The 19,832-nt window shown below is 42.0% G+C and overlaps 1 protein-coding gene across 1 annotated transcript in view; it reads left to right on the top strand.

The window, feature by feature from the left end:
* Positions 1-18,887, top strand: part of lamc3 (laminin, gamma 3) — a 116,116-nt gene extending 97,229 nt beyond the window's left edge. Inside the window, exons 15-28 of the mRNA XM_073478265.1 lie at positions 324-477; positions 581-723; positions 892-1,070; positions 3,941-4,121; positions 5,233-5,477; positions 9,096-9,172; positions 9,500-9,634; positions 13,164-13,321; positions 13,848-13,996; positions 15,074-15,176; positions 15,851-16,053; positions 16,229-16,369; positions 16,484-16,583; positions 18,625-18,887. Coding sequence (XP_073334366.1) covers positions 324-477; positions 581-723; positions 892-1,070; positions 3,941-4,121; positions 5,233-5,477; positions 9,096-9,172; positions 9,500-9,634; positions 13,164-13,321; positions 13,848-13,996; positions 15,074-15,176; positions 15,851-16,053; positions 16,229-16,369; positions 16,484-16,583; positions 18,625-18,887 — 2,231 coding nt within the window. The remainder of the gene's footprint in view (positions 1-323; positions 478-580; positions 724-891; positions 1,071-3,940; positions 4,122-5,232; positions 5,478-9,095; positions 9,173-9,499; positions 9,635-13,163; positions 13,322-13,847; positions 13,997-15,073; positions 15,177-15,850; positions 16,054-16,228; positions 16,370-16,483; positions 16,584-18,624) is intronic.
* The last annotated feature ends 945 nt before the right edge of the window (positions 18,888-19,832 follow it).

Genomic DNA, 19,832 nt, shown 5'->3' on the forward strand with positions numbered 1-19,832 from the left:
TAAAGAAGGAGAACTAAAAAGAGTCTTTGGTTTGAGAGAATTTAAAAAAAGACGGACAGACAGAGACACAAAGAGTTACAGCTGTGATGTCTTCACTCTCTTTAAGCCGCGGGTCGAACTTCTGTACAGAACAACGTCAGAAATAGATCCATGAGTCTCCCTGGTGCTGTCGGTCATTTCTTTCTGTTTTTCCCTCAAGCACTCTAGCATCAAATCAATCAAAAGTCCCCCCCCTCCCCACGCTAACATGATGCATTGCCATGATTTCAACAATGCAATATGATTGCTTTAATAATGAAGTTGTTTTTATTTGTTTCCTCCAGCCTGCAGCTGCAATCCTGCCGGAACCTCCGGGCACGTTAACGAATGCCACCCTCAGACAGGAAACTGTCAGTGCCTCGGTCACGTGACGGGACGGGACTGCAGTTACTGTGAAGTCGGCTTCTTCAACCTCCAACCAGGTGTAGGATGTGAGAGGTATTAAAGATCGCCTGGGTGGATTTGTTGAATAGATTTAATAACTGAGCTTACAAACTGAATCTATTACTGGGATTTTTTTTCCCCTGCCTTCCTTCCTCAGGTGCAAGTGTAATCCAATTGGCTCGTCATCCATCGCGTGTCATCCAATCACAGGGCAGTGTGTGTGTCGTGCAGGAGTGGAGGGGAGACTGTGCGATTCTTGCCGTGTGGGCTTCTTTGGATTCTCGTCACGAGGTTGCAGAGGTACAGGACTTTACTTCAGGCATCGCAAGTGCTCTATCCTCTAATCCCCTCATACATCTAACACAGATCACACGTGAAGGCATTTCTAACTCTTCAGTGTTTACCTCTGCTGCTCCCCCGTCTTCTTACGGCCCCTCTCATCCCTCACTGTCCTGTGTCCTCTTCCAGCCTGTAACTGTGACCCAATGGGCTCCATCTCCATGCAGTGTCACGGTAACGGGACCTGCCACTGTCGCCAGGGCTTTGTGGGTTATAAGTGTGACAAATGTGAGTTGAACTATTTTCACAACAGAGCTACGCACCAGTGTGAGGAATGCCCGGTTTGCTATGGCCTTGTTAAGAAGCAGGTGAGTTTTATGGTTGCTTGTGACTGTCTGTGTGTGTTTTGTGGATGGACTTTTAAAATTCTACACATACAGCCTTCAAACCTGCAATTACTGATTTTTTTCGGGGAACAGGCAACACATAGAAACAAGCTGTGAACACAACACTGAAATATCACCATTTCAGTTGCTCTGGCAAACTATTGCCTGTAACTCTAAAGTCTCCACACCCATACATCACATCTTATGTATCTAACGTGTAGAACAAGTAGTAAACTCCACAGCTCAAGAGTAAAGCCAATAAACCTAGTATGCAGCAGCTAGCGCGTCCACCATGGACGGCTATGTATGGCAGGACCACATGGACAAACCAAACAAACAACTGGAGTAAAACTGGCAATTTGTTAAGTTCAGTTAGCCACTCGGATCCAATCAATCGATCAATTCATCTCTATTTGTATAGCACCAATTCACAACAAAAGTCATCTCATGACACTTTCCAAATTGAGCAGGTCCAGACCAGACTCCTTGATTAATTTATTTACAGAGACCCTTGTCGACAGTGGCGAGAAAAAACTGCCTTTTAACAGGCAGAAACCTCGGAGCAGAACCGGACTCAGTGGTGGGCGGCCATCTGCCCGCCATCCAGCAGCTACTGGTACTGACAGTCCACCATGTTTTAAAAAGAAGACATTCAGCCACTGCTAGCTTAACATTGACCTCTGAACATTACCAAGGTGATTTGTCAATGTAGCTTTAATGTTAGCAAGCAAGCTAGGAAGACACAACATATAAAAACAACAACTTTGGACTCAGGACTCACATTTATCTTCTTTTGATAGAATCTAACTGCTACCACTGTTAGCCCCAAGGAAAATATCTGGCTTTTCAGCTGCTAAATGCTTCTCTATGTTCGCTAGCTAGTCGCTGACTTTGTCTATCTGTGGGCTTACAACGAGGTGTTTAAACAACCCGATGTGCACATAAAAATTGTGCTATGAATGAACAAGGGACCCCTTTCACATACAAGTACACACAGGATCCATTGTTAGTCAAAAAAAGAGATGATATAGCCACTTTAAGATGCTAGCTAACTGTCTCATAACGAGTGTAAGAAAAAGGAATGCATCATATTTTAAGCCTATAGTATATTTTATGGCTAAACATTAAGCCTATAAGATAATATTAAATGGAGAAAATTATGGATATGGATATTTTTTCTTTAAAGTGTTTTTTTTGTTGTTTCTGTTCGTAAACTAGTCAATTAATCAGCACTATTATATTTTTATATATATTTTATATATTGGTATACAAAGACACAATAAACATTGGCTTAAATATAAATGCACAGTTCCCTCTGAGATATAACAGGAGAAAAATGCAGCATTTTACAAAAATACTACATTTGAGTTATGTGTCGGCGTCTGACTAAAAGGACTACAGGCAGCTGCTTTGAATCTTTTACTATGTGTTACTGTGTGTTTTCTGCACATATTCATATAAATTCTTTGTACATCGATTGTGCCTTGGCTCTTGCTATTCCGAGGTGCAATTTGTTCTCGAAATAGCACAGTTGCCTCCCCGGCACATCTCGCCTTTGTAGACCCTCATGACAGCCATATGGCTCCTTTGTATTTGCAGATTGCAAGTAAACAGTAGATGTGCAGTGAAACAGAAAGAGACATTTGCCCTAATGATCTCCTGTGCTGCTTCTTTCTGTCCCTTCAGATTTGTTGCAACCCACGTCTGCATGCTAAGGTGCTGCATCCCCTGGATCTGGCTTTTCTGAGGCCAATCCAATACCTCCGACATGTTCAGTCTTTTCTCTGTACATATTCTTGTTCTGGCTAAAGTGGCTCTGCGTTCTCTCTGGACCGGCTTGTACCGGTGAATGCATGCTGTGATTTCCATGGTGTTAGCAATTCAGTGAACATCCCGAGCCTTGTCTGCTCTGAACACCTGCAATTACTCTCACTATCCTCATTCTCCCCCAGCTCTCCCTTTTCTGCCTCTCCCACTCTCCGTCTTTCTGCTCACATTTTCCTCCGGCTTGCACAGAGGAAGGAAAAAGACTAACAAGTACAAGGAGAGGGCAGCTGAAGAAGACAGAGATGTGTGATCCATGATCAAGAAAGATATTAGAAGGAAACTGGGAAACAGCGAAATAAAGAATGGGATAAAATAATGAGAAAGATATGTGGTACTTGTTTAAAGGTGAGAATGAATTCCTGCAGAGGGGCACAGGTTTTTTCTTTTTAAAATAGATGAAGAATATGTTATACGTGGTGTTTTAAAATGACTAGACCAAGGAAGTGGGCTCATTAACGCCTCAGGTGCTATACAACAAGTAACTACAACATGCCTGACAAAAACACATGTGCAACCTGTGGTACACGCTCCCTGATGTGGAAAAAAAAAGGTATGATCACAGTGAGAACACACAGCCTTTTTATAAACCTGAACACTTACCCTCCAGGGTCAAGAAATTGGTGCCAATCACAACATCTTCGCTCCATTCTTAGACTCTGACTTCCATTTCCTGAGAAGTGTAATCTAGTTATCACTAGAAATGCTTTCTTTGGCCACATGCTATGCAGAGAATAGTGTGAGTGGATGCAGATATGAAAACCGTATTTTATCCTTATCCTGTTGTTGATATTCATTTATTCATTGCTTTTGTTGAAATACTACATTTTTGATGTTATGGTGCACCAAGAATCAGAGTCCTATCTCAATCCCTGTGTCTGAATAAATAAATACAGATCTGGGTGGATAGATATTTTGCTGTTCTATTTGTTGTTGCAACCCCGGTGGTTTTCTTTTCTCTTTTCCGCTCTCGCTAAAATCTGTATTCTCATTGACGCCGTCAGTGATAAATCTCGGTGCTATTACAGGCAGAAAAGCTGAGGACTCGCCTGCAGGATTTGGAGAAGCTCTTGGCTCACTTTGATTGCCGAGGTAGATTTGGGAAGCAGCACCACCTGCTGAAGTATCACATGGCCAGGCTTTATGAGCATGAGCACCAGAGGGAGGATACTCTACCCAATGCTCTGGAGGATTTTCTGGCCTTCCAAGGTAACAGCAGCCAGGAGCCGAGATAATTCCACTTGGCCTGTCAGTCTTTTTAATGTTTCCTTCGTGGTCATGCAAGAGACACTTGGCAGCCTTCTGCTTTGTGAAACGTGATGCCCGCTTGTATGCCATTGTAGCTTTTGTGTCACATTTTGGCAGTGAGACGATAACATGCCATATCAATACATACAAGACCAGCAGGCATGGTTTAGAAATTTGACATGTAACCGCCCCCGGCGTTTCTTGCAAATGGGCTGCTGCTCTGTCTGCGTCTCTTCAGTGTGACGCTGCCACAGATACGGCACAACAAAGCGATTAAATCAGGAAGCGGGCAACAATACAAACCTCTCCCAATTACTTTAACACAATGCTGATATATCCTCATTATCTTTGGGGGGAGGAGGGCTTACAGGCTCAGCTGCAGAGGCCAAATGGAGACAAATCATAACAATATAGAACAAGGCGCCGTGTGACCAACTTAATCCCTATTTATATGACAGGCGGTGCATCTCTAATCCCTGGTTTATTATGATTATAGTTGCAATCACGATAACAGTTGTCTAACAACCCCCCCCACCAACACACACATACTTATACACACACACACATGTAGTTTTCAGCCATGTACTTTATGACATTGGGTAGCCCCATAATAATTTAACAAGTATATGGGAGCAACAGACTCACTGTGGCAAAAACAGCACACACTGGGGCGCACAATACACTTGTTATCTCTCGTTTTATGAGGCACAAAGACAAAGAGGGGTTCGTAGTGTCACAAAATGAAGTCACAAACATCCAGACGTGTTTCTACTAATTGCACTGAGCTGGCTCAGCCCTGCAGACTGACTAGAAACATCATAGTAAATATAGTGAAACTGTGGCAGAAGTGTCAACATCTGGACGGAGTTATGTATGGATTCTGTTTTTCTGACTAAACACAGATAGACAGGAAGGATTTAAGTCTGAATTCACACAGTAAATGAGAGTAACGTGTGAGAATATACACAGCATTCCTGACACCGAGTCTTGGAAGAAATAATATTCATAGTGAAATAATCCGCAAAGGATTTACTGTGGTTTTTATTTGCTTTTGTGCTCTTTGTTCTTCCAGAAGCACGGGAGGCCTTCATAAAACAATTTTCCTTGCTGGAAGCTTCTGCAGGCAGACTCTCAGCCCAGCTGCATGGCATTACATCTGCTTTGAACTGCAGCATCAGCATGACAGAGGAAGAGAGGAAGGAGAGCAGGAAGGATGAAGGGAGCAGGGGTGTGTGTCAAGCGTTTGCAGAGACGATTGTCGTGATGAGAGCGTCTCAGGAGCAGCTGAAGCAGGCGACGCTGGACCTGGACACCATGGTAGGGCGAATCAAACATATCTACATACTATGTCTTCAATAATAAGTAAATTTCACATATATTACAGGTGTTTCAGTGTATCAAAATGCTCTGGAGAGCAGTCCAGAAGCATGCTGATAATGTATGTAAAGCAATTGATTTCATGTCCTCGCTCTGGGTTGCTGCAGTCGGTGGAGCTCCCTCTGTATAGATCCACAAAGATCCCCCAAAGCAAAAACAATATTTCTCACCAGCCCCACACACCTCCACCATCCTCCTTCCCCCCTGAGTGGCAAATTCATGCCTCCTAAGGAAAATCCAAAGACTGTTTGATGGACGCTAAAATTAACAACTTGTTCTTCACCCACCGCGAGGCTTTTCACTGTCTCTCCACCACGCTCGCAGGAATCTATTATGGATACTGCTGCCGTGTTATTTAGGTGCGGGGAGATGAGAGAGGTAGTTTTGCCAATATATAGCTCTCTATTTCTGATTGTGTGTCTGTGCGAGCGCCGAACACACACAGACTGTACCTCCGCAGAGCCTTATCACTTGGGTAAGCCTGAAGCAGCAGCAATTTAATTTCATATTAATAAGCAGAGCAGCCTCCCAAAATGGAGTTGAGAAAAAAAAAAAGCAAAAGTGTCAATTGTTGATTCCGTTTTCTCATTTTTATTTGCATTTCCTCAAATTAAATGTCACTCGGGGAAACGGTTCTGCATTTGACTGTATACGCATTACATTTATCAGGATGAAACTTCAGGGGATTCATTTTGAGGGAGGTTTTTCCATATGCTGCCGCTTTGAATGTTTTTATAATACATGTACTTAAGTGAAGAGGTTCATTAGAGGAGTTTCATTATTTGCTAAATTAAAGCAATCCCCCCCCCCAACACCATTCTGAGGCAGGACCAGGACCTGCACACAGATTCTTAGGTTTTCAAGGTCACTTTGAACTCACAGAGCACATTTTTTTGTCCATTATACAGAAAGTAATAGACTGATTATGACAAAAAATCCACACAAATGTCTGATAGGATGAAATGATGAAGTGATATCCAGAGGGTCAAAGGTCAACTTCCACTGTGACTTGATAATGTTCTGCAAAACCACTTTTCTGGACATTATTTAATGGTAACGCAGCAACAGAAGGTAAAATTCACTGACTTGGTGACCTGAATCTCGGGTGTCCACCTTGAAACTGTGGTGATCGTATAGACCTTCTGTGCTGCCAGGTTGAACATGTGTGTGAAGGATCCACGTTTTACAATTTGTAGCGTCTTCCTGTTCTGTTTGAATTAGCTTTATTGGATAATCACACAAACGCATACAAGGACTTATACAATAAGTAGTTACATCCGAGCAATCTGATTGGTCAACTAGACATTTATGATGTCCCCAATCAGCGTAACATCACACCTCGCTCATCACTCCAAATTGTACTCCACCATTTGTGAGAAAATCAGAAGCAGGGAGGTTTTTAAATGTTTTTTTTATTCATTCAATTCAATCAAGAACAGCAGTGGGTTGATATAGACTGTTACCTCCTGTAAGGCTACTTCTGTCAGACATTAGAGTCACATTTATAGGATATTTACGCACTTTAATAAACTATTTCAGAACTTGAACTTTACCACTTGTATTGCAGAAGTTCTCCAACATGTTTGATTAGTCAGATTAAATTAATTAGTGTCATTAATTCCGCCGAGGAGGTTGTGTTTTCTCCCGTGTCTGTTTGTTTGTTGGTTGGTTGGTTTGTCAGCAGGATTACACAAAAAGGACAGAATGGATTTCCACTAAACTCAGATTGAGGATGGGTCTCGGCCCAGAATAGACCTCATTAACTGTTGGTGCAGATCTGCGCTTTTTTTAAAGAGGTCATATTATGCTTTTTTTTGGGTTTTTGCCTTTTTCCTTTATTGTGTTATGAAGCACTTTTGTGCATGTAAAGCTTCTGCAAAGTGAAAAAGCCCCAAGTCCACGCCAAAGGGAGTTACTGTCTCCCACAGACAACACTGCCCCTGCACTGCCTGAAACATCTGGTTTGGAGTCGAGCCTTTACTTCAGTAACTTATGTGCGTCACTATGTAACAGCCGATAAAAATAAATATATACATTTATATACATTTATTTATATACTATAAAATATATACGCTCCAGGCAGTAAGCAGACATTCAGTTGCTACTGCTGTAGCGACGTTATTTTAGATCACACTACCTTGCTCGGCATGACCCGCCCTACTCAGCCTCTGATTGGCTACATCCTGCCTGTTGAGTAATGCGCATGTGCAACTCTCACCAAAGATTGAACAGAGGCGAGATGTTTCACTCCGTAGCGAAAACGGAGTGTTCAAGACACAGTGTGAAGAGGGATGCTGCAGCAATGAACCTGAAAATTAGCATAATATGACCTCTTTAACATTGCAGCCAGGATGTTTTTGATATTTCTGTTCATTTCTCAGGGAATAACTCATGAATCTTGATGAAATAAATCAGGCGTATTCAGGTGGCTGATATCGATCACATCTACAATTTGATGTGGATCTAAATAAAAATCTGAATCCAGCAGATTTAAATATATTTTATTCTATACTATTTAGGCTTGATTGAATTAAAGGGGGTTGTTGGGTATGTGAGTATATGTATATATATTGAGTATCAACTTTCTTTAATGAAAATAATTTATGGTGCTGTTATAGATTGCTGCTAGACCACCAGGTTAATGCAGGTTTACACCTCCCTTGTGCAAAGTGGAAATGTTGCAAGGCTAAATGATATAGATTGGAGCAGAATAGATTTCAAAGATAAATATTTAGCATATTTCTGAAGAGATTCCATTGATCTTTTATTCTATATTTAAGTCATTTTGACTTTTGGGCACTGCAACATTCTTGAGTTATTGGAAATGTTTGGATCACACTGAAACTCTGTTCAGCCACTCCTGCATCCTCCATCAGCTGTTTCAGTGGGCTAACTCTGTCCTGCTAGCTAAGCAGTTTGTGTTTATATGTGTGGTAGTTATTCAGTCTGGGAAATCCCAAAATCTCTAGAAAACACAAATCCGTTTTTAGCACCAATGACCCGATGTGCATGTTTCACTCTGGTATCCTATATGCTGTTTTTGACCTTATATGCCTCTAAATGTCTATTGTTTTACTTCTAATGTGTGTACTTAATGATTTTGTATGTTGATGTAAAGCACTGTAGGATCCATATTTTGTATGAAAAGTGCTAAAATTATTGGACGGCTACTCAGCAGGGACTAGAAATGGTGGCTCCATGTGATACTGTTCTCTACCCATCATCTGAACTCCTGTGTTAAAAATAGTCTCTGGATGATGACACCATGTTTCTCATACAAAGTCAGTATGGCGATAACTCCCATTTCACCAAGAACTATTACAGAAGTTGTAATTATAGTTAAATCAGCTTTCACACAGATCCACGCAAACAGAGCTGGGTGTAAAACAAAAAAAGAAAAAACTCTCCTTTCAGCCGTAGTGAGACTTTTTTTAGACAAAGACTTTAGTTCACATGATTTAATTAAGCATGTCAACACAGTTCGAAGTCTCTTCGAGGCTCACCCTATACTTTTTTAATTTCCCAGACCTGCTTTCTTTCCCTCTTCCTCCTTCATAGATCATTCCTTTTGAGGTGTTGTCAGGACCGAACGAATGGAACATTATGGTCAATGACTCGCAGGTCCTAATGAAAAGGTAAGTCAGGTCTATGGAGTTTTTTATCTGGCCAATTATAATTAACGACCGCTGTTTCAATCCATGCAACATCTCCTCTTGCTTCCTTCCCTCAGCTTGTCACTTACATAGTTGTTAGGCCTCTGTGAATCGATGCCCCTGGCTGCTCCATCTATGCACCACTATTATGTGGTAGTTAGAGAAATCTTGACTGCGGAGCCAGTGAGGGGAAGCCGTCGATGCTGAAATCCATTTCGTCTCTCCTCAGGCGGTTGTAATGGTCTGTTATTCTATGTAACTCACTCTCTCCTTTTCACTTTGTCTTCCCCTTTTTTTCCTCCCTCGTAGTCACAGAGAAACGGCAGACCACATTGAGGCCGTAGCCAGCAGGGCGGTAACAGCCTCGAAGCAGACCTTCGGATTCCTGATGGATCTGCTGCAGGACAACTCCACAGAGGAGTACATCAGGAACCTAACAGAGCGGTGAGCACAACACCGAATCCAAACACACACACACACACACACCCGTGCAGACGAGCACAAGCCGAAAAAAAATGTCTCCCGTTAACATAAAGCATCTTGTATTGCAAAATCCCAACAAGCTGCATTACTCCCAGGATTATTGCACTTCCGCAGTATATTTCCATCAAAGTGCACCTACCCCTGTATTACAGCTCGAGGTCGTCTTCTTCACAGAGGCCCTTTAAAGCACATTGGAGTTTAGGAGTAAGACATTTAGCCACAGGGGGACAGCTTCTCTCCACTGTAAGCCTATTGCTTTCTTGGATTTGCAGCACGCTCGCTGCATCTCCTAGCGTGTGATTGCTCTGAGGATTATCCTGAATGCTAGACAGAATGATGCAAAAAGCCCTCCGGTGGCTATGATGAGAGCAAGAAGCGAGCAACTCAAAATTGATTACCCCCGTCTAACAGTAGTCAGCTCGGTTCAGGAGAGTTTTGTTAATCTTTGGAGCACTGCTATATGACTGTGTGTGTGTGTGTGTGTGTGTGTGCGTGTGTGTGTGTGTGTGTGTCACTTTAGATTGTGAATTGGGCAGTTCAGCCACAGATGGGCTGCGTAAAAATTGCATTTGCCACACGTATCTCCGAATGTGTTGGCGACTTAAGCAGATCAGATGCATTTTATTGGCAGGACAGCGATCCAATCAGAAAAGATGGCAAAGGTTTTGTCACTAACGACGGGCCTGTGTTAAGACAAGAGTTGAGTTATCTATACATTACCTTCTCGTTTAGACTAAGATTGTTTGATTTAGCTTATCTTGATTCTCTTCTGTCACTGTCACAAGCGTTCTCCATCTGTAGAGACAACAAAGAAATCACCTTTTTTTGTAACTGATGAGCGAAATCTTGACTTATCCCACATTTCAAATCACGTTTGTTTAAGTATCCGTTCAGAACATAATGCTGCATGCTGGTAATTGTCTCTTTTGTGCTGGTTTACATTTTTAACCACTGGTGAGGTGGTTTTACATTCCTTGTATTCCTTGTATTTGTTCTGTGTCGACCGTCCCGAAAGTCAATAAAAATCATTTTTTGCCTCTTTATCGTTCGCTGGAAGTTTTAATAAAGCCAAATGTGCCTTCAGTTGTTAAATCAAACTGTATTAAGCTTGTTAATGGTACTCTAGGCGTCCACAGGATCCGTCATTTCTACGCTTCCCATTCATTGTTTATATAAGCTGCCATGCAATGCATTCTGGGAGTGTAGTGTTTCGAGAAATGGGGCTAACCCAAAGACAGATTCAGCAACTGCATGGCTAATTTGTTCCCTAAAATGTCTACTATCGTAAGTATTTTTGTAATATTAGAGAAAGTTTCTAAACGAGCCGCCATGTTGGTCTGATTTGAGTTTTTGCGTGGTTGTCAGAGGGTGTTGCCTGTTTTGGTCAAGCGTCCAATGCGTCAAACAACGTCCCTGTGGACACCATAAGAGATTTTCCCTCTAATTTCCCAATAGATATCTGTTTGATGCCAACATACAAGATTTGAGTGAAGCCTAAAGATTTTATTTTTTACTTGTGTAGCAGAAACAGTTTATTTTCTCCTTCCCCGCTCCATCAATCATCTCCCCTCCAAATTTAGTTTGGGACCCCAAAGTACCTGACTGCATAAAGTAGAACTCGCTCCATATTTACATCTACAAAAATAAAAAACTACTGATGCATCACTCTGAACAATCTATAAAATAATAATACGTGTGTGTATGGGGCTCATTTTTCTGCTGAGTACTTTTACTTCTGATACTTCAAGTACGATTTTCCACTAATACTTCTGATGCTTTGTCCTGGCCAGCATCCTGTGGACCAACCCAAAGCGTCAGTATTTGACAACCTGGCAACGAGACTCAAGAATCAACTATCTCTCTGCAGAACTGTCTATTTTAAACTTTAACTTGTTTGATTGCCTTTTACCATACAGGCTGTTTTTGAAAAGGCACTAACAACAACCTCAGGCATATCAGTGTTCTCCCCAAACATGTGAGATTAATTCCTGTTAAAAGAATATATTTTTAGCGAGAACACTGTGATGACACACACACACACACACACACACACACACACACACTGTGATTTGGGTGTTTCTGCTCTGTCGAGGCAAAACAGATTGGGTATCATTACAGCTGTGGAGGTGATAAAAGTGGCACTTTAACATCCACCACGCTGTCTATCACCTCTCGTGAATTCATCATGCTTTCTTTGCACAGCGTCGCCTCCTTCTCTTTACTCCTCTTTACTCTCTTATAACAAGCTGCAGTGTCTTGTTCACAGCTTTATATTGATTTCAGTAAGGCACACTATGATCATTTCTTAAGGGGGAAAAACACCACGGCTGAAAACACTATTTTTTCATGCACCAATCATTTTTTGAGATTTTGGGCTATTTCTCTGCCGTTTACTTTCAGACTAGTGTTTAAGAAAACCTCCTTAATAAATATTTAGGTGTTCAGATTTATGTTTTACACATTTACGCAAGTTAGTGCATATTTAATAAGACTGCCTCACTTGCAAACTTCTGATACAAAACTATAATTACCGAATCGCCTCCACGCACCAGTCAAGTTGCTGTTCCAGAGCTGAATAATGGCCAGTACCATTTTTTGCAGAATATTATGATGTCACAGTGCATTTAACCTCTGACCCTTTGGACATCAAATGTCATAACTTCATCATTGTATCCCATATTTAGCGTTAGTAATTAGCATATGAATTCTTAATTTATTCATTTATTTACACATTATCATTTATACATTATTCATAACCACTTATCTTCTCCCAGGGTCGTGGGAGGGTGAAGCCAATACCAGAGCGACAGGGCTGACATATAGTGACAAAGAACCAGACACTCTCACATTCACTTGGGCAATTAAGAGTTAATCTCACTTGCATGTCTTTGGACTGTGGGAAGAAGATAACCCGGAGACAACCCATGGAAGCACAGGGAGAACATGCAGAAGAAGGGCCCCGGCCCCAGCAGGGACTCAAACCCGGGAGCTTCTTGCTGTGAGGCAACAGTACTAACCAGAATGTGGTGCCATGAGATCACAATGACCTTAACCTTTGACCTTTTGACCACCAAAATCTAATCAGGGCATCCTCAAATCATGGTGGACGCTTGAACCAAACTGGACGATATTCCCTCAAGGCGTTCTTGAGACATCATGTTGTCAAGAAGGGGACGAAAGGAGACCACCTAAAAATATAATTCTGCTGATTACTTACATTTACAGTAGATAATTAAAACCTGTCTTAATGTCAGTAATCAGAAGTTTCATGGTGATATCTGTTATATATCTCCCCTTAAATAATCTCAGATATGAAATTAAATGTGCTAAACGGTGTGAATTGCACGAAAGGCTCTAATGAATCTGAAGCTTAGTGTCTCTTTTCATTATCTTGGCACTAATTAGTCAAATCCTGATATTGATAGAAAAATTCAAAAGTTGTTATCACAGTACATTATATTTCACTACCTTTCCTCTACTTTTACCTCAGAATCACACACATGCAGCAGCAGAAAGAAAACCTGACAGCGCAGGTGAACGATACCGCTGCCCAGCAGCTGGCCCTGGAGGAGGAAGCTGCTGGTTTAAAGCTTGCCCTGGGTAACATCACATCATCCTTACGTCAGCTGGCTCTGACAGATGCCAGCCCATCGCCAGAGCCCGACCAAACACAGCTCAACCAAACACATCCAATCAGCCACACAACAGAGGTCAGTTTGGACAGCACCTGCGGGGGAATTTGAAGTGTTATTATGTAACATTATAAAATCATTTAGCCTCGTCAGAGCTCGTTTGATAGCTGCACATATATAAGAAGCCATTATGGCTCATTTAACTCGGCTCATATAGAGGTATCAGTATCTTTCATTTTTTTGAAGAGTGGGCAGTTAACTGCACTTCATTTTTTTTCTTAATTTCACATTTGGCAAGGAGAGGGGGACACTGATTAGGCACAGGAGAGACGATTCTGGCAGGATTTGCTACTCATGGGGGTACATGTTGTTCCAAGGGAGGGTGATTAACCACTGCAGCATCTCTGAGCAGACAAAACACCATAAAATGACACAAATAGGCTTGTGTGCCCTCTGTAAATGGCTACATGAAGGCAGAGTCTCTTGCAAAAGGGGATTGTTTAAATGAAAGTGTTGCGTTTGTGTATTTCTGTTTCCTGTTTAGTGGGGCGCGGGCCTGCTAAAGCAGACAGAGGAGCTGGACCGGCAAATTCAGACCAACAACGAACTCATCATGAAGATGGGAGAGGAGACGGAGCTTCGAAAACAGACTGCCAATAAGAAACTGGAGGTGGTGGATGTCATCAGCGAGGTGACTACATTTACTGCAGCACATGGCTTTATGGCACGATATTTTGCATGCTTATTGGATTTTTCTCTTTGGTTGTGGCCCCGACTACGTCAACTCTGCCTAACTGGCACGCAAATAGTCCTACTCACTGTGTGTAGACTGAGTATGAAGCCTGCCATTGGCCAACTTATTTCAGTCGGCATTCTCCTCCCCTTCCGCTGTCTGTGGTGTTACGTTTTTAAATTACAGCTCAATTACAACCTCTGAGCTCGCAAGATACATGCTGAAAATAGCAAGTAACCCTAACCTGGTCGCTAACGATATGAAGATATGTAAATGTTACGTGTTCTTCTGCAGGGATTTAGCATACTTTTAGAGGCAAGATCACTGCATCCTGTGCTTTTCACTGCCCAAGACGATTTCCCCTATAGCGCTGTGATAATGAGTGAAGCCAGACCTTTCTCCAGCGCTGAGGAGACGGGCCTAACTATGCAAGACTAGTATGCTTGTCTGCGAGTAGAGATAGAAATGTAATTGTGGTTCTACAAATGATAAATTTGTACATGTTTTACCTCTGACTATCACGGGATGGCAGAAAAGATAAGAGATGATAGTCTGGGTTAAAATATACTTGGGTTCAGGAAGGAGACAAACCCCAGACAGATACTATGTTCATGTGTCTGAATGAAGTGTCTTAACAACTACGGGATGGATGACATTTGGTTGGCCTACAGATGATTATGATCCCCTGGAAGAATCCCCCATCAGCCTTCTCTGTACTTTGTGTTTATTGGTCATTATCAAATGCTAGCATTCACATATTGACCTAACATGGTGAACATTGTAGACATCATACCTGCTAAACATCAGCACGGCATCAGTAACATTGTGCTCACATTAGCATGCTGACATTAGCATTTAGCTGTAGCGTAGCATTACAGAGCCCCGGGCATGGCTGTGAAATCTTTTAATTGCCCCTACGCTGTCCTCCCACCAGTTTAGACCACATTAAAGCATTTGATACAACATCGCTTCAAGCTTTTGAATACACTCAGCTCCACTGAGGTCACGTCTCATCCCACTTGTCTCTTTCTCAAGCTGCAAGCTCGTGCTCAGGAGGCAAAGGTCGTGGCTTTGTCTTCCGTGGTGACGGGGAAAGAGGTGGAATCGGACGCCATCGCCCTGCACAGAGAACTAGAAAGTGAGTGTGTTTTTCTCTATATGACTTCTTTTTTCTTCTTTTTCACTCTCTCCCACTGTCTGTCTTGCATAATGTTTTTTATTGAACTTCCAGCTGAATTATTCCACTCAAATTGAAATGTCAAGTACTGACACCAAAACAAACACAGAGAGCTACAGACTCGATATTACTATAATAAATGTGTCATCGCCATTGTAATGTTTTGACCTACTTGACATGCATTGAATGCAGCAGCAGCAGCAGCTTTTTTCCGTGAAACATGTAATGAAGTGCGAAAGTTTTTGAGATTTTTTTCCAGCGTCGACTTTATGAATGAAATCTTGGCCGAGTCTTGAGTCATTTTGTTTCCTCGGACTTTGATTGAAAAAGCAGCGCAGAGGAACTTATTTTATTTAACACAACCTTAAATCTTAAACAACCTGCAAACCTGTTTCCTGACAAATACAAAAATTGTCTTCCAAAGTCAAAACAGTTTTGGTTGTTGCGCATGAGAGATTTTCCACTCACTTCTCAGTTGAAAATATATAATAAGCAACATTTGACCGAGTACTTGACAACAGTTGGTTGTTTGGCCGCTGTAAATCTGTTCAAACCACACCAACACAGTCCCGATGAAGCAGATTAGCTAACTAAGTTTAATCATCATACTTTTCTCCTCGCAATCATCCACTCAGACATGGTGAGGGAGTGGCCTCGTCGGCAGACCCAGACACAGGCTGCAATGAAGAAGGAGAGACCACTGGAGGAAAAAGTTCTAGCTGATGTCAGGAAAAGGGTCTCGCAGATTGAGAAGACGCTAAAGCCAGCTCTGGAAAACTCCAGCCTCTCCAGTAACACTACAAAGGAGGCGGAACGAACAGCACATGCTGTGGCAAAGGTATGTGTGCAGTCGGTACCCGCTACGATGATGGCATTCCCATCGACGTCAGCTGTACTTTGCGTTCAACTAGTGAATGTTTGCAGCCTCACAGAGCTGCTAACACGGCTTAGTCTTGTTCTGTTGCCATTCCCTCTTCCCTTAGTTGTATTTTTCCGTCTTTCTTCATGTGCAGGAATCCAAAGCCATTCTGACCCAAGCCAAGCATACCAGGACTGCATCTGCTCACCTCAGCGCTCATGTAGACTCTGCTTTACAACAGCTGACTGAGCAGGAGATGCTGACTGACAGAGCAAACTCCCAGATCACCTCAGAGGTACCCCGACACGGATATATACACATTTGAACAGCAGAATCTATGCATATTGATCTGTACTTCCTGTGTGCAGCTTTTAAAGACTGTTTCAAGAGGATGTCTCTTTATCTGCAGCCTGTAGTGTCCCTGACCAGAGTAAAGGAAGACATGGAAGCCGCCAAGCTCCGTTTAAAGGCCTATTCTGATACACTCACCGACCTAATCAGCAAGATTGGTAAGTCATTCTCGTATAGATGATTTTCGCCGCAGCTACTTTTTAGTCTTCCATGTCTATAAAGCTCATAAATCTTCATTACACCTTAAATGTCAGATCGCTAAAGAGCTCGGTGCTTTTTAATGCCTCATTAAACATGGAAATATTTCCCAGATTTTTATCCCCATGGTAAAGGAAGAATAACTGGTTTTCATTGGGCCCAAATCCTGTTTACTTTGTGGGTAAATCCCAGTGTTGAAATCATTTCTGACCCTATTAATTCAAACCCAATTCCTTTTATAATGTAGAATTAACCAGAAAGGCGGGGATCTGGCACTTGTGGTCGATGCGTTAACACGCTCGAGAGGATAATGACCAAATGAATGTAATTAGGTTATCATGGAGGCTGATCCACCTTCTGAATCACTGATGTAGGACTTCCATTTATGAACCATGTAATCAGGGTACACGCAAGATCTTGAGTACCGTTAACATCAGAAATAACTGTCAAGTGTATAAAATGTTTTGTGTGTGTGTAACCTTAGAATTGCGGTTATTAAAGAAATGTTGCCGTTTATGTTCGATTAACTGCTCGCTTAAGTGCACCAATTTAAAAGCCCACCAGACCACAAGATTAACATGAAACATGAAGTATTTACATACATGCAAAAATTAGCAAGCCAACTACATTTTGACCTTCAGTACAGGCAACTTGTTCCTATGTGCTTGTAGAGGTCAGAAGAGAAGTTTATAAAAGCGGAGTTCAGAGTTGTTTTCTTTCACTGTTGTCTTTTTAAGACTTAGTGTGGCCAGATGTGGACAGAGATTGTGGCTGGAAGCTGTCTTTTGTTCTGGGTTTTGCCCCCATCGTCAGTGCATCTGGGTCAAAAGACAGGTGGTGCTTCTCTTTTCCTCCAGGCAGCTGAAAACTTGACATTTTGCAGTAGAGGTATCCTACTCTGGTCAGAGAGTATGCAGGAGACCTGAGCACCGGTAGTGTTCTGCAGTAAACAGACATTACAAACAAATAAAGGAAGTTATTCACATAGAATGATATCAATTTCAACATTTGTATGTGATTTAAACATACGCTGACTGAAACTGAACTGAAACAGCAGCCAGTCGCTAACAGTTGTAACAGTATTACTCCTAAATTAAGTTTTACAACTGAAATAAAGCCAAAAATATTTGTATTCAAATATACTTCACCAAATGTGGTGTCGTAAAAAGTAGAGTACTGGCTCGAAATTATACCTGGGTAAAGAGTGGAAGTACGGTTTTAAGACAGGAACATGAAATACAAAAAACTACCTTTTTACCCATGTGCATTACTTGTTACTCGTTACTTCCCACCCCTGACTTTGTACATGCTTGCGTCTAAAATCATGGGTCTGCAGGGCGATGTTTCTCCAAATCAGTCAGCTATCAGGAGAGAAAACTAACTAAATGGCACCTTTGTACTTACAAGCTAGCATTAGCTAGCTGTTGTTTTAAAACCGTAGGTGGCAGCAGAATCCAAAATACGAGTGCGTTAAGTCTATTTGAGGTGATGATCATGAGGGCTAATGCTATTTATGATGGAAATCTTTAAAAAGTTTGGAGCGATAGGACTTACTTTGACCCCCGTATAAAGAGTATCTAATCGGCAATCAACCAAGCAACCGGTTTCACCAGCGTAGCAGAGGACACAGGGTCCTGTTTTAATAGAGAGTATGAGGTCAGGAAGTGTGGTTCAGTTTTATACGGCGCATGCATCTGAGCTTTACAACAATTACTAAGCTTCTGTTTAGTTCCCTGCTCACTTTAATCTTCATTTCCTCTTGCCTTTCCACTATATAACGAGCAGTTTTACAACATACGGTTCCACGCGGATGTTCCATTACATCCTTAGTTTTACCAGTGTGGTCATGAAGTTGGCATTAAATGTCATTTCAAGTGGTGTTTTTTAAAAGTCTTAAACCTAACTGTGAGAGCCCTGGGGGTACCCTGGTAATGATCTACAAAACAAAAACATGTGATGCCTCAGTCTTCTGTTTCCTCTCTCTCCATCTGTCCGGACCAGATGGGAACGTGCCGCTGGAGAGATTTGACCGGATCTTGAACGAGACAGCGCGCCGCCTGAGCATGCTTCGCGGGAGCGTCGAGAGCCCGACGCTGGGCTTAAAAATCCAGAAGCTGCATTCGGCTGCGCAGGAACAACAGAGCCGGATGTCCCTCATTGATCAGGACTTACAGGAGATCCGGGAGGAGAGAGACAGTCTCAGGGACATTGCTTTAAATCTGCCTCAGTCCTGCCCCCAGGCCACAGGAGCAGGAAAAGGCTAGAAGATGGCAGCGATTATGTCATTGATTAGACAGCTGAACATCAGAAAAGTCTTGGAGGATTTTGTTAATAAACGGGCTGTGTTCATTTTTTATTCTGCTTCGGAAAGAGTCAATGATATCCTTTCATATTCTTCCCTGTTTCCACCTTTTGCCCCAAGGTACAATTTATTTTACCACCTCAATACAGTGACTCACACATTTCCACCAGCTTATCCACCGTCTCCCATGATTTATACCTAATCTTCCTTCGCCTTCTTCTTGTTTTTTTTCCCCTTCATTTTTTGTCTCCCTCTCTCATTTTTACCAACAATATCAGAACTTTAATTTCACCATGAATAATAACCAGCCGCTCTGAACCGCTGGAGTGCACCGTCAAGTTTAAAATAATGCTGATTTTCCTTTGTGGGGGTAAAAGGTGTGTCTGAGTGCTCCTCCAGACTGACACATTCATTTACACTTGAGCTCTTTTTCATCAGCCTGGCTTAATTAACAATTAGTCCCCTTGGCCTCGGTGGGGTTCAGGTCAGGCTTCAACAGCACACAACCTGTGTTGGGGATTCTCACCGCGCCTACCTCTCTGTTTTTGTGGTTTCTCAATTCTTCCTTTCTCCCCGCATCACCATCAAATGTTCAAACGTGCCTCGTCTTGGGTTCATGGTTGGTCACACTGTCTGGTTCTGATGACCGAAAATGTAAATGCTAATTATCTTTGTATTGCACATATTGTATTGCCAGGACCAAAATTACATTAGACTCGTTTTTCTGTTTTTTAGGAATGCTGAATAACTGATCAGGGATCAGGATTAGTCGAATGGTTTCACATCTACATCTACATTGGGAGTCATTGTAACCATGTTTTGAGTTTGAGTATGTAAAGCCTTCACATAGAAACTATTACACAATAAAGTATACTTGAAAGGGTCATTTTTCATACTAAAATATCGC

The sequence above is a fragment of the Pagrus major genome, chromosome 12 (assembly GCF_040436345.1).
Source record: "Pagrus major chromosome 12, Pma_NU_1.0".
Lineage (NCBI taxonomy): Eukaryota > Metazoa > Chordata > Actinopteri > Spariformes > Sparidae > Pagrus > Pagrus major.